The 15,806-nt window shown below is 34.5% G+C and overlaps 1 protein-coding gene across 1 annotated transcript in view; it reads left to right on the plus strand.

The window, feature by feature from the left end:
* LOC114053684 (laminin subunit alpha-1-like) overlaps nucleotides 1-15,806 on the plus strand; it is a 195,071-nt gene that overhangs the window by 106,174 nt on the left and 73,091 nt on the right. Inside the window, exons 26-34 of the mRNA XM_027876800.1 lie at nucleotides 946-1,131; nucleotides 1,621-1,748; nucleotides 3,250-3,370; nucleotides 3,491-3,628; nucleotides 6,640-6,758; nucleotides 7,753-7,839; nucleotides 8,768-8,961; nucleotides 10,070-10,212; nucleotides 14,541-14,636. Of these exons, the coding sequence (XP_027732601.1) occupies nucleotides 946-1,131; nucleotides 1,621-1,748; nucleotides 3,250-3,370; nucleotides 3,491-3,628; nucleotides 6,640-6,758; nucleotides 7,753-7,839; nucleotides 8,768-8,961; nucleotides 10,070-10,212; nucleotides 14,541-14,636 (1,212 nt within the window). The remainder of the gene's footprint in view (nucleotides 1-945; nucleotides 1,132-1,620; nucleotides 1,749-3,249; nucleotides 3,371-3,490; nucleotides 3,629-6,639; nucleotides 6,759-7,752; nucleotides 7,840-8,767; nucleotides 8,962-10,069; nucleotides 10,213-14,540; nucleotides 14,637-15,806) is intronic.

The raw sequence follows: 15,806 nt of genomic DNA on the forward strand, positions 1-15,806 counted from the left end.
GGAGGCACTTAATAAATGCTTGTTTCCTTCTTCTTCTTATTTATTATTATTGTTGATTATTTATTATTCTTATTATTTATTATTAAATTTTTAATTATTATTAATTTTTCTTTTATTCTTTAAATTATTCTTTAAAAGTGACATTCACATTTAGATTATACTGAGATCACAGGTACATGTGTTTGCTCAAAACATAAAGCATTTAGAGTAAGTACAAATAAAATTCTTCCAAGAAAATACTTTTCTAAGTCAAAGGAACTTGGAAAATGATTACTTAGTAACCTTTGTTTTGAGACAATTGTATTGTCTGCCTTTTGAGCTATCACCAGAAGAACGTTTCCAGCCTTGCCATTTATGATTAACCAGAAATAGAAGGGGAAATTCTTTTACGTGCTCAAGTTTGTGTCCTAAAAATGTTTGTTCCCAATCTTATGATTAAAATGTAGTTATAAACTATAACTCAATGTTCATTAGAACTTTTTCAAAAAAACTATTTTCCTCTGCAGTTGTATAATACTTAGTATGGAGTACTCTAAGAAAAAAAGCTTAGTTTGCAATAGAGATTCATGGTTTCTTATACAATCCTCTTTTTCTGTTTTTCTTTTGTATGGAAATGTTTATGTTTAATTGTATTTGTCAAATTCACGATAAAAAAAAGAAAATTTGGAAGGGAGAGTTTTAAAGAAGGAAGACAAACTCCTAAATAGCAGGAAATATTGGGGAATATATATTGCATGCCTTTTAACATCTGACAACTGAAAGACATGGAGAAAAAATATTATGCATTTTAAGAATAACTGCATAACCTTGATGAAAGGCCTTTTAAAATTGAATTCTTAAAATTTTATTGTAAGTTTAAAAAATCATGGCAGGAACTTTAAAATGAAATATTTTTTGTCAATGCTCTTTTACAGAGATAAATATAACAATTTATCTTTTGAACAGCTCATGGCCTATGGTGGAAAACTGAAGTACACAGTGGCTTTTTATTCATCAGATGGCATTGGGACTTACAACTTAGAGCCACAGATTCTGATAAAGGGTGGCCGCACCAGTAAGCTTGTCATTTACATGAACATCCCTGCTCCAGAGAATGGAGTGAGAAAGGAACAAGAAGTAGACATGAAGGAGGTGAATAAATTTATCATTTTCCTTAGATTCTTTGAGAAATGTAAAACTATCTATTATCACTTTAGTGAGTTGATAAAAAGTATAGTACAGGAGATATGAAAAAAAGACCAAGAGTATCTTCCAAGAACTGTGAACACTGTGGGACTGGGGAGGTGTTTGGAAAACGGTCTAAATTTTATAGCCTCAGAGGAATCTAAGTTCACTTTAATTAGGTTCAGTAGTAAAGGATTCTTGTATTCTTTTCATGGTATGATGGTCATTATGGTATGGACATGGGCAAGAGGAGGGTCTCCAAGTCTAGCTTGAATGTGAGGATTGTTTAGTATACTCTGTGTTGGGGAAACTTGGCTGGCACTGGGCACAGAAATATGTACAGATGGGTATTTTGGGGAATTATTATGAGAAGAATACTTCCTTTATTTGTGAATATGCCACTGGGAATTTTTTTGGGCAAATTATTCTTTGATCAAATATATTTCTCATCCACAGAACATTTGGAAATATTTTAACTCTGTGTCTGAAAAGTCTGTAACACGTTCAGACTTTATGTCAGTTCTTAGCAACATTGACTATATTCTCATCAAGGCCTCATACGGTCAAGGATTAATACAGAGCAGGTAGGGCATTCTTAACTTAAACTTCTAGACTTTCAAATATCTTCTCCCTGAAACAGAAATAAAAAAATCATTTTCTCTATCTCCTGCCCTGCTTCTATGTTTACTTAATGTTTTTCTTTATGTGTGTTATCTCTTCCTAGTTCTTCCACTAATTAGCCATGTGACCTTGAGAAAATAATTTAATTTTTAGAGACCTTAGTTTCCTCACCAATAAAATATTTGAAGGGGGAAGAGTGGAGAAAGTATATGGTTTAAACTATCAAATATTCTCTAGCTCTAAATTTCCATGATTCTTTTCTATCATAAAAACAATGTAGAACATTAACCCCTTTTTCACATGAAGTAATATAGTAATGTATGTGAAAATCACCTAAAAAGTAAGTCTAGAAACCATATGACTCTAAACTGTTCCTGGGGGAAGTACTTCTGCAGGAGAGAGGCAGAGGCAATTGGGGTTAAGTGACTTGCCCTGGGTCACATACTCATTTCTGAGGCCAGATTTGGACTCAGGTCCTCCTGACTCTAGGGCCAGCATTGTATGCACTGCTCCATCTACTCTTAACACCAACACAATAACAATGACAACAATAATAATAACCATCTCTTGGTATTTTTTCCTTCTATTTTGGGGGCAAAGAGGGATACAATGAGAAAAATTCTTTCAGAGAAGTATGGAATGAGCATCACTACTTCTTCATTAATACATTAGTCTTTTTAATGCCTAATTTGCTTAATTTTTTGCCTAGCCAGTCAACATCCCTAGAGAGCTTTAATTCCACTTCCCTTAAATTGTTGGGTTTTTTAAAATTTCTAAATTACTACCTTTACCTTGATAGTAGTATCAATGTACTTTGGCACACTTCATTTGCATTCCTGGGAAGGAAACTCTCCCACATCATGAAGAAAAACTGTGGTTTTCTACAATATGCAAAATATCATTTTGTTGCATGCTAAATTTTCTAACGTAATAGTATTTATAAACCACATAATTTTGCACTGGCCAACACTACATCACAATGATGTCCCTAATAAAATATCACTAAACTTCACCCAGTGCTGTGAAGCTTTGCTATGACATTGTTGCTTTGATAGTATTTATAAGATTGCTCCATTGCCTCCTATAAAGTTTTGGGGTTTCTTTGGCTAATGTTCTCTTTTTGGAGATTCAATTAAGGACCTCACATTATATTTGTGATGTGAGGATGTTCAGTTGTTTCAGTCATATCTGACTCTTCATGACCCCATTTGGGGTTTTCTTGGTAAAGATACTGGAGTGGTTTTCCATTTCATTCTTCAGTTCATTTTACAGATGAGGAAACTGAGGTAAAGGATTAAATGACTTGCCCAGGGTCACACAACTAACAAGTGTCTGAAGTCATATTTGAATTCAAGAAGAGGAGTCTTCCTGCCTCTGGACCTGGCACTTTGCCACTTAGCTGCTTCCATGATACTTGTATCTAAGTCTAGGTTTTTTTTTATTTCTTAATGAATTGTTTCCTAGAATTGCAAATATCTCAATAGAAATTGGAGTAAAGGCTGAAGAGATGCACTCCAATAGAGAGGTAGCATACCTTTTAGAGAATTGTGACTGCCCTCCTGGATTTACTGGATTCTCATGTCAGGTACCAAACAACTGTAGGAAATGGTTTTAACATTTCCTTATTTTGAATAAAAATACTTTTCTTTACTGTCACTACCCAGTCTAATCAAGGCTCAAATCTCTCTTTTCTATCTCTCCACAGGATTGTGCACCTGGGTACCACAGGGCAAAACTTCCAGAAGCTGGTGTCAGCGAACCACGCCCTCTGATAGCACCATGCGTGCCATGCCATTGCAACAACCACACTGAAACCTGTCATCCGGAGACTGGGAAGTGCCTGGTATGTGGCTTATTTCAGATGTTCTCACTTGGCTAGATTTAAAGGTCTTTATTCCTTGACTATTATTCTTCTTCTCTATCCATACATACCCCCGTGTACTGAGCTTCCTTTGCCTAAACTTCAAATCTGATGGTCATTTCTAACAGAAAAGCTTAATGGATGTGATTGTGCCATTAGTGGAATGGAGACATCTTTTTTTCTGGGTAATTTAATCATTTTATTAATAAGACCAGCAGGTTATTAATTAAAAAATAGTCATTTGGCCATCTTTCTTGGACCAAAAACCAAAATGGAGATAACTTATGAATTTAAATTTTTTATGGAATTTTTGCTTGCAAATATCAAAATGGCAGACTTTGATAATATGAGTCACTTGGTTTTTCACACTTAGTCTTACTGATTATTAATATCCAGGATCAGCCTGAGTGATCTGATTTGATACGGAGACCCCTCTCAAAAGTGACTACTTTATTCAAGCCTTGTAATATCAGAATTCTACCTTAAGAGATCAGTTTCTTTTGTGTAAAGCATAGCCTTCTCCTTGAAATTGCCTTTAAAATGCAAGTATTTCTAGGAGGAGATTATATAATAAGTAGTTACAAATTTTTAAAAAAGCCTTATTTTGAATTTCTATGAGATAATTTTCCTCCGGAACTGGACAAATGCCAAGTAACATGAGAGTCCTCATTGTCTCCAAGGATGGAAAGAAGCACACACACTACAAGTGGAGGATAATGAAGACAAAGTATCCTTTTAGACTCAGGCTTGACCACATTATTTCTAATCCTTCATTCTTCTGCACTCCTGAAGTCCCCCTTTTGGCGTAATTTGTGCAGGTGTGTGGTAACGTGGCAACATAGATAATCACGATGAAAAGTTCACAATGTGTACAAAACACATAAAAGATGACAAGACATTGTCATTCTCATAAATTATTTTTAAAAATATATATTTCAAAGCAAATTAACGGAATGTGACCTGGGGCTACGGGCCTTTAATCTTCTTTTCTATGTTTGGTAGAGAGTCAACATGGAATAGTGGATAGAGAGCGGGCCTTAGACGTAAGACGTCCTTCCACTGGATGTCCCGCCCCGACTGGGCAGGTTTTTTAATCTTCCATTGCTCTGGGCACCTTTCTATGAAGTTGAAGAGGAAATGCTAATAACTTGCATTGGTAGAGAGATTTCTGTATTTGGGAATTGCCCATATCAATGTAACTACAGGCCTCTAGTCCTTATCCGATTAGATTCTTTAGTTCTTATCATACAAAAGTATTTTCATTCTCTGTCTCTTGTCTCACGGTGCAACTCCTCTATAACTTAAGAGGATGTTCCTAAGGCATTGTATTGACTAACAGCTTGTGACTTTGCAACCTGCATGGTGATAAACATGTCTTATTTCTAGTTGCTGATATTAATGGCAAATCTTTCCATCAATAATATTGTGATTCTATCATTGTTATTAAACTTTTTAAGGGTAAAAATGATGAACTAGCTACCTTGAGCCTATCAAATTCAGGTCATGTATTCTATACAAGGAGTCCTTAAATTAATTGCTTAATAAAGGCATTGATGTAAAGCACCCACTTTGCCCATTTTTTACATGCCTGCCTTTTCAGAGTAAAATGTACTCCCAAGTTTCTGATAACACATAGTTTATAGGGAACAGCTGTAAAATTTTAAGTCTTCTCAATTTCCCAATTTTACTTTTAGTCCCTTTTGAATTATTGAAAAATCTTTAATAAAAACTTATAAAGATCAGAAGAGAAATGAAGTGAGCATACCAAAAAATGTATATAAGGAGGAAAAGAGAATGAAACATATGGAGCTTAAGATTTCTCTTCTTTTGTTATGTGTTAGGAACAACAAAATATGCTGATACTGAATATAGCAATAATTTGCAACAGCTAACATTTGTATTGCATTTTAAGGTTGGCAAAGTGCTTTACAATAATTATCTCATTTGAACTTCACAACCCTCGGAGGTAGTTGCTATTATTACTCCATTTTATATGTGGGGAAACTGAGGCAGCTAGCATTTAAGTGATTTGCCCAGAATCAGAGATCTAGGAAATAGCCGAGGCAAAATTTGAATTAAGGTCTTCCTACCTCTACATCCAGTGCCCTAGCCATTATAACACTCAACTGCCTATGATTGACAAAGATCATACCTTTTAAGGATCTATGATTTCATTAGTACTTTCTCTACCCATTATATCTCAATCCATCTTTATCTTAGTAGACTATTTGGCGGGGGGGGAAAAACAACCTTAATTGTCTCAGAGTTAACCATCTAAGGTTGGACTTATCTGGCTCATCGTAAGATAACAGAGTCTGTTATCAGTCTCAAGGCTTGAGGCCCTTCCAGCTTGATACCAGCCATCAGAGGCTACTGGCATGGTCATTGTAAGGTCAAGGTCACCTGAATCAGGCCTGGAGTTTCAATTTCAAGCAACTTTCTTTAACCCTGTTTTCTTTTTACACTTTGTTCTGTACATTCTTCAAACCCTGCTTGCTTTTCTCTCCTCAACACCAGACTCCTCTTTGCCTTGACAAAGGGGTGATTATGAGAATGGCCTTCCTAAGTAATAAGGTTGCACTGTTTAGGTCTTGGAATTAGTGAAATGGAATCTCTTAAATAGCTTATAACTTTTATGAGGGAGGACTTTAGGGGATCATTACAGATAAACACTAATACCATATTCTGTATTTGCATTGGAAATGTATCCAGGTAGAGCAATCCACCACCTTGTTAAATTATTTTTGTTTGTATATATGTGTGTGTGTGTGTGTGTGTGTATATGAATGTATGTATGTATATGTGTCTGTGTGTGTACACACACACAGGCACACACACACGTGTATATATATATATATTTCCATAATATCCTTTTCTATTACTGGAAAATAAAAAGGTGGCAGAGAGACTTTAGAGAAGAAAAAAATCCAATATAAGACTTGCTCATCAAGTACTTACCTTTTTGTTATCAATATTTTATTTTTGGATAATAGAATTGCAGAGATAACACAGCCGGTGATCATTGCAATGTGTGCGCTCCAGGGCACTATGGGAAAATACTTGGCTTTGTTGATGACTGCTCTCTTTGTGCTTGTCCCAGAATCAATGCCAGGTAAGTATGGGATGGATCAGATTTCTCTATATACTAAAGGTAAATGAATGACACCTTCACTTGTGTTCATAGTAGCTATTCATGTACGGATGAATGGTTTGAATTTTTTTATTACTGATTCAAAGAATTAACATAAACTGACTATCATTTATATAGTTTAATATGTTCACTTGCATTTATTAAAGATTAAATCAGATAAAAATATATGTGTTTAGCATCATCTAAATACAAGAAGTTAGTCCACCTAAGTAAAATTTTACTTCTTAAAGGGCATTGACAGTTCTCCATTTACAAATCTGAAAGTGTCTGTAACTATGATAATTTATTTGAGAAATCTACTCATCAAAGCTCAAGGTTCAACTGTTCTTCTGGAAAGGTTTTCCAATTAATATAGATCAGTCACTAATCTGTTAACATCCTTTTTTTAAAGTTCACATATTTTTCCAAATTCACATATTTTTCTAGATTCATATATTTGCTATATATTCATTTAAGTATTTATTGAGTATCCCTTATGTACATAATAACTTGGTAGATTGTAAATGTCTCTATTTACATTGATTACATGCCCATCTATCTTTTTAAAAAATTATTAAATCAAATGCTTAAGTGTGTGTCTAATATGGTCCCTACAACATTTAATATTTAATAGAAGTTGAAGACAACATTGGATTTGTAGATTTTTGTTTGAGTCCTGGGTGCCTATATTTCCTAGTTTTTGTGAACTTGATATTTTTGAATTTCAATTTCCTTATCTGTAAAATGGGGAGAATAATAACTTTTACTTACCTACTTCTCAGATGAGATAATATAAATGAAAATACTTTTAAAGTGTTTTACAAATGGAAGTTCTTACATTGGAATGCAAGTTACCCAACTGTCCCTCAATATTTACTTTTAAGGTCACAAAATGTGAATTTTAAGAGAAATATTTAGAGTTCTGAAACTGGATCTTTGAAAGCTCAAGAATAATGACCAACTCTTCTTTCTCCAGTTTTAGTCCAACCTGTGTCCTGGAAGGTGACAATGATTTCCAGTGTAATGCCTGCTCTCTGGGATATGAAGGACAATATTGTGAAAAGTGAGTTGAGACATTATCCTGTAATTTTTGTATATGTTTGCATCTTTAATTCTGCAATAAATCCATGGCTTTGGAAAATATGTTAATTTATAGAAATTAATCATGCATTAATATAACATAATTATAATTATTGTGATAAGTATAATGTATTCAAGTATAATAAATAGAGATGTCATTACTGAAATAGCATAGGAGGCAGTTTAAATTTGACACATGCATTACTAATTATGAATGTTAAAGGGATAAAGCGAAGTCTTTCATTTTTCGGCTTGACAAATAAATACCCTCTACACTTTAAAATAAATACATAATCCCCTCCCTTGGAAAATAAATACTAAAGAAAATAAAAGATCCCCATTCTTTGGATTGTTCCATTTGGCAGTCAGATGATTAGCAAGACTATGACTTCCATGCCTCATTATTTTGAGATCTATGTTTTCGTCTGTATGGGTAATCAAAGTAGGCCTCATTCCTTTCACACCTTTGTGTACAGTCTTCATAAATTACTGTGACCAAAATAAATCTATTGCTTAGAACTTAGTTCTGCTGTCCCACAGATGGTAGACATGGCAAGGCATGCACTCTATTGACCTAACCTTTTTTTTTTTTTTTTTTTTTGGCTAGGCAGTGGGGTTAAGTGACTTGCCCAGGGTCACACAGCTAGTAAATGTCAAGTGTCTGAGGCCAGATTTGAACTCAGGTCCTCCTGACTCCAAGGCTGGAGCTCTATCCACTGTACCACCTAGCTGCCCCAATTGAACTAATTTTTAAGAACCCAGGGACACCTCTATTTTCCATGATATTACTAAGAATGTTGACTAATTGGTTTCATGAAAAAAAAAATTAAAAAGGTGCTTAGTGAAAGAAAGCTGTAATAAATTAATAATTTGAATTGTGTATTTAGTCTTTTTTTTTTCTCTTTCTCTAGGTGCTCCTCTGGCTTTTATGGAAATCCTTTAAAGGTGGGCGGTAGTTGCCAACCATGTGACTGCGATCCAAATGGCTCTGTTCACAGTTTTTGTAACGCTACATCTGGGCAGTGTATCTGTAAGCCAGGTGTGACTGGCCGTGCCTGTGATGAATGTGAACCAAGGCATATCCTGGTGGAAAGCAAATGTGTTTGTATGTGTTTTTCCTTTGATGTTTAAATTTTTAAAAAAATTCTTCTTATGATCAATTTAGTTGGGTAATTTGTGAAGAATCGAACAGCTTTGATGGCATGATGTATCTCCAAGATCTAGAAAGTGATATTTTTTTAAAGCTAGTCTTAGATTAGAATAGGTTCAACTTTCACAGGGATATTTTTGAGTAAAGAAGAGGGGTTCTAAGGGGCAGCTAGGTGACATAATGGATAGAGCACCAACCCGGAAGTCAGGGAGACCTGGGTTCCAATCTGGCCTCAGACACTTACTAGCTGTGTGACCTTGGGCAAGTCACTTAACTGCAGTAGGGAAGAAGAAAACAAACAAATAAAAGAAGGAAGGAAGGAAGATTCTAGAATAATTACCTTTACATGGTGTACAGAGTAGTTTTGGACTTGTAGTCAAGAAGATCTGAGTTCAAATTCTGCCTCTGTCTTGGGCAAGTAACACAATTGCTCTATGCCTCAATCAGTTCCCTTAAATCTAGTGAATTTTAAGTGGGTTCTTTTTATAATTTATACTGTAAATCTGTCAATGTAATCTGCATGGAATAAAAGTTCAGTCAGTTTGGTGGAGGAAAAACAATTTTTGTATGACCGTCTTTACCATCCAAATTCCCTACAGGTTCTTCAAGTTAATATTACAGATTTTTTTGGTAGACATGATTTACCAACAACAACCAAAAAAATCTGGTAGAAAATGTGGGTGATTTTCTTCATGATACTAACAAAAGATAAAATAGGAATAACATATGAATACATGGTTCTAAGTTCAGGCCATAACAATAAGGAATTTTCTATGATTTAAAAAAAATATATACATATATAGACATTAATCTGTTCCATCAGTATCTGCTGAAATTGTGTTGTAAAATCTCTGGAAGACCTTGAAATCTAAAGTCTACTCATTAAAAAATGAGAAAGTTGCTGAATTATACTGACATATTGTGGTCAAGAAAATCGTAACAGCTTTTCCCCCCAATGATTTAACTATGATGTTCACTTCAATCTTTTGTTTTTTGAGTGCATTTAAAGATCTTTGTCCCTCACAAACATCTTTGAACTAACTTAAACATCTTTTTTCTTTAGCTTGTGATGATGAATGTGTAGGTGTATTGTTGAATGATTTGGATAATATCACTAATGCCATTTCGTCTGTGAATCTCACTGGCATCATTCCTGTCCCACATGGAATTTTATCCAACCTGGAAAATGCAACTAAAAGTCTCAGGGTAGGTACTATAGTTATGAATACTAATGAGAATAGTTGGACAAGAAATACAGATATATTGATACATCAGTTATATGTACATTGGTTGATGAATACCATAGGAAACCAGATCCATTCAATTAAAAAATAATTAATTGTCCACTGGGCAACTAGGTGGCACGGTAGATTGAGTGTTGAGCCTGGAGTCAGGAAGACTTATCTTCCTGAGTTCAAATCTGACCTGAGACACTTACTAGCTGTGTCACCCTGGGCAAATCATTTAACCCTGTTTGCCTTAATTTCATCATTTGTAAAAATGAGTTGGAGAAGGAAATGGCAAATTACTCCAGTATCTTTGCCAAGAAAACTCCAAATGGGGTCATGAAGAGTCAGACATGATTGAAAATGACTCAATAATAAATTGTCCACTGGCCCGTGATGCTTGTTTGTTGTTTTATAGAGTAACTACCTTAGACAGATTTCATGTTTTCTAGGGTTTTACAATATGAAAGAAGAAAGATGTGTCTTTTTAAATTTATTTTTCATACTGAAGTTTTTTCCGGAGGCTGAAGATTCCATTTTGGGAAGTAATAATAGAAGGATCTTGAGTCAGAGATTCTGAGTTTGAATCCTGATTATGCCTCTGTGAGACCTGGGGCAAGTCATTTAATCTATCTGAACCTCAGTTTCCTTATCTATAAAATAAAAGATCTGAACTAGATTGTCTCTAAGGTCCTTTGGTCTCAAAATGTATGATCCTATTCTGTTATTTTAACTATAAGCTTACATAAGAAACCCAGCTCGTGGTTAAGAATGTAGTTATCTCTTCACAGCAGCTATGGAACATGCCTTTTTGTGATGTATCTAGCTTAAATAGCCTAGTATTACCTAAAGAATGAAAGTTGAGCAAATGTTCACAAATATCCAAATAAATCCAGACATTCTAAGTAAATAAAAACTTTGAGAAATGTCTAAAAACTTCTCCCACTGACATATACAGGACAAATAATTCTTAGACTCTCCATTCTAATTAGATTTTCCTTTAGTTTGAAGCATAGCTTCTAGTGTTATAAATATCATGCTGATTGGACAGGGTTGATGTAATTTAATCTTTAATGTTTAGTGAATCAGATAAATATTTGGATTGAATTATGATTAGTACTAAGTTGGAATCATTTTTCTTCTTTGAATTATTTTCAGTGCTTTGTGTAGCAGATACACTGAGAATTATATATGCACACTAATACATACATACATATGTGTGTGCAGATATATCTATATGTTTATGTAGATAGATTTATATACACATCTATATATCTGTAGAGATATATCATATAGATATATGCATATGCACTTATTTATATTTGTATAAGATATGATATATTTATGTCTGAGTTGCATGATTTTTTTTTTTTGCTTTCAGTTAAAAATTTTTTTATTTTGAGACTTAGTTTGAACATATCTAACTAAAGGTATGGAAATGATGATAAATTATCTGTAAGAAAGAGAGCAGATTCCACTTCAATACAATAATTTGAAGTATTTTCGTCTATTCAATTCACCCAAAATTTACTTAATGTTAAATATAGAAATGCTTGACTAGTATCTTATCAGTTTTATGAGTTTTTTCACATAAGTTTTGTTTTTTAAAAAATATTTCTGGGTGTTCAAAAAATTAATTTTGAAAGTCCATTTTTATAGATTTGTTTTCTTTTTTTCTGTCTTCCCCCCATTTATTTATTTATTTTTAGTTTTCAACATTCACTTCCACAAGATTTTGAGTTCCAGATTTTCTCCCCATCCCTCCCCTCTCCCTACCCCATGACAGCTTGCATTCTGATTACCCTTCACCCAATCTGTTCTCCCTCCTACTCCCTTCTCCCCTTATCTCCTTCCCCTTCTATTTTCCTGTAGGGTAAGATAGATTGGCCTTTGCTTGTGTATTTTATTTCACAGTTGCATGCAGAAACAATTTCTAAAATTCGTTTCTAAAACTTTATGTTAGAAATTGTCTCCTCTCCTCCTTCTCCACCTGCCCTCATTGAGAAGGCAAGCAATTTGACATAGGCCATACATATGTAATCATGCAAAACACTTGTGTAATAGTCATGTTGTGAAAGACTATATTTCCTTCCATCCTATCTCAGTCTCCGTTTATTCTATTCTCTCCTTTGTCCCTGTCCCTCCTCAAAAGTGTTTACTTCTGGTTACCCCCTCCCCCAATCTTCCCTATCTTCTGTCACCTCTCTCACTCTTATCCCCTTTCCGCCTAATTTCCTTTAGCGTAAGATAGATTTCCATACCTAATTAGGTGTGTATGTTACTCTCTCCTTAAGCCAAATCTGATGAGAGTACAATTGACTCATTCCTTCTCACCTCCCCCCTCTTCACCTCCACTGTAAAAGTTTTTTCTGGCCTCTTTTATGTGAGATAATTTACCCCATTCTACCTCTCCCTTTCTCCTTCTCCCAGTACATTTCTCTCTCACCCCTTAATTTTATTTTTTAGGTGTCATCCCTTCATATTCAATTCACCCTGTGCCCTCTGTCAATATATATTACCTCCAACTATCCTAATAATGAGAAAGGTCTCATGAGTTACAAATATCATCTTTTCATGTAGGAATGTAAATAGTTTAACTTTAATAAGTCCCTGATGATTTCTCTTTCCTGTTTACCTTTTCATGCTTTTCTTGAGACTTGTATTTGAAAGTCACTTTTTCTATTTAGCTCTGACTTCTTAAGAATGCATTAAATTGCTCTACATCATTGAATGTCATTTTTCCCACTCATTGATTACACTCAGTTTTGCTGAGTAGGTGATTCTTAGTTTTAATCCTAGCTCCTTTGACCTCCAGAATATTATATTCCAAGCCTTCCAGTCTCTTAATGTAGAAGCTGCTAAATCTTGTATTATCCTGATTGTGTTTCCACAATACTTGAATTGTTTCTTTCTGGCTGCTTGCAATATTTTCTCCTTGACCTGGGAACTCTGAAATTTGACTATCATATTCTTAGTTTTCCTTTGGGGATCTCTTTTAGGAGGTGATCAGTGGATTCTTTCAATTTCTATTTTACCTTCTGGTTCTAGAATATCAGTGCAGTTTTCCTTGATAATTTCTTGAAAGATGATGTGTAGGCTCTTTATTTTATCATGGCTTTCAGGTAGTCCAATAATTTAAAAATGATCTCTCCTGAATCTATTTTCCAGGTCAGATGTTTTCCCAATGAGATATTTCATTTTGTCTTCTATTTTTTCATTCTTTTGGCTTTGTTTAATAATTTCTCAATTTCTCATAGTCATTAGTTTCCATTTGCTCCAATTTAATTTTTAAAGAATTATTTTCCTCAGTGAGCTTTTGGACCTCCTTTTCCATTTGCCCAATTCTGCTTTTTAAGGCATTCTTCTCCTCATTGGCTTTTTGGACCTCTTTTGCCATTTGGGTTAGTCTATTTTTAAGGTGTTATTTTCTTTAGTATTCTTTTGGATCTCCTTTAGCAAGCTGTTGGCTCATTTTTCATGATTTTATTGCATCACTCTCATTTCTCTTCCTAGTTTTTCCTCTACTTCTCTTACTTGATTTTCAAAATCCTTTTTGAACTCTTTCATGGCCTGAGACCAATTCATATTTTTCTTCTTCTGGTAGTATGTTTTGATCTTCCTTGTTACCAAAGTAAGAATTTGTAGTCTGAATTTTTTTCCTCTGTTTGCTCATGATCCAGCCAATTACTTGAGTTATAAACTCTTTTTTAAGGTAGGCTCTGCTTCCAGTGTGGAGGGTGTACTGTCCCAAGCATCAGGGGTTTTGTGCAGCAGGGGACCTGCAAGTTTTCAGTTCTTCCAAGGTGGTATGATCTAAGGAGAGGTGTTTATACCTTTCCTGGCCTGTGCTCTGTTCTATGAGTGACCGCAAGCACTCTTTTCTGTCCTGGAAACGAGAGGAGGATTCCCACCTCACCACCACTACAAGTTCCACCACACCAGCTTTCCTCCTCACCCCAGGACTGCCACCCAGGATTGGACTGAGATCCAAGCATGGGCAAAGAAAGAGAATCTTGTCTCAGCACCATACAATTGTTTTCTTTTGCCCAAGCTGATACATGAATTATGATGAAAGAACCTATTAGTATGGACTTATGTTATCATGATTTAAAACTAACAAAATGGAATTGGTATAGGTTTAAAAGAAAAAGGACTTCAACTAATCTTTCATTAATATAATTCTAGGAAAAGAGTGTCTGTAATGAAAGAAAATCAGTAATTTAAAAAAAAAGACTCCAATTAAAATCTATTGGAGAACTAGAAACTTTTAATAGAAAAATTGTAATTTGTTTCCTTGGCCCCTTATAGGAGTCATTAGTAAGTAATAAAATGGCAGTTTTGCTGGAAAGGGCAAGAAAACAACTTGAAGGCATTTCAGAAGACACAGATAATTTGCAGAAAGAGGTGAGTCATGAAATCTTTTATTCCTTCCATGAAGATAGTCATGTGAGAAGCATTTCTAGACCAGTGGTGTCAAACTCAAATAGAAATGGATCCCAGTGGACCACATATATACTTAGAAAACTACAAATTAACATTTTATATATGTTGTATTTTTATTTATTTTGTGAAATATTTCCAAATTACATTTTAATCCTATGTGCAAGTTTTTATGTCTGCTTGGGCTTTGACATCTCTGTTCTAGAGGAAGTTTCTCTCAACTCTGTGTTAAAGAAATGAATTTTAAAATTTGTAAAGCAGTTTTCTTGTAATAAGAAATAGTACTGATCTAGGATTCAGAAGATTTGGTTTGCTATTCTCGCCATGTTAGACTAGATGGATAACATTGGGTAAGTCACCTATACAGAGTCCTAGAATTTTCCATTGGAATGATCTTAAGAAATTATTTAGGCAGCTTGGGGATATAGTGGTTAAAAGATCTGTAATCAGGGAGACCTGAATTCAAATTCCACCTTAGACACTTACTAGTTATGTGACCCTCTCTGTGCTTCAATAAAATGCATCTGTAAAATGGATTCTGGCCTTCCCAAAGTTGTTTTGAGGATCAAATGAGTTAATCTATTTTGTAAAGTACTTTGCAAACCTTGAAGTGCTATATATGCCATCTATTACAGTTGAATGCGTTCATTTTAGATATGACAAAATTCATGATCGGACATGTTCAGCAATCTACTTGAGGTCCTACAGCTATCTAGCTTCTCCAGTATCAGTATGCTTATTTATAAAATGGGCTCTCTAAAGTTCATTCCAACAAAAGAATTGTAGTTCTTGTTTGCCTGGGGAAGGTATTTTTCTTACTCTAAGCCTCAATTTCCTCTCTGTAAATAGAGATAATATAATTTTTGCATTGTCTATTGACCTCATAGGGCTATGGTGAGGATCAAAGTAGAAAATGTATGAAAAGGACTCTAACATTTTACCTAGCACTTCAAATGCTTATTCTGTGGCAGGTGCTATGTTAGGCACCAGGAGAACAAATACGAGGAATGAAATAATTCCTCTTCACAAGGAGCTTATTCTCTAATGGGGAAGTCAGCAGCTACATATAGAAATGCATACAGAATAAATAAAAAGTGAATAAATATTGTGTAGTTAAAATTAGTTAAATAGTTA

This window comes from Vombatus ursinus, unplaced genomic scaffold (assembly GCF_900497805.2).
Source record: "Vombatus ursinus unplaced genomic scaffold, bare-nosed wombat genome assembly UNPS02014812.1, whole genome shotgun sequence".
NCBI lineage: Eukaryota > Metazoa > Chordata > Mammalia > Diprotodontia > Vombatidae > Vombatus > Vombatus ursinus.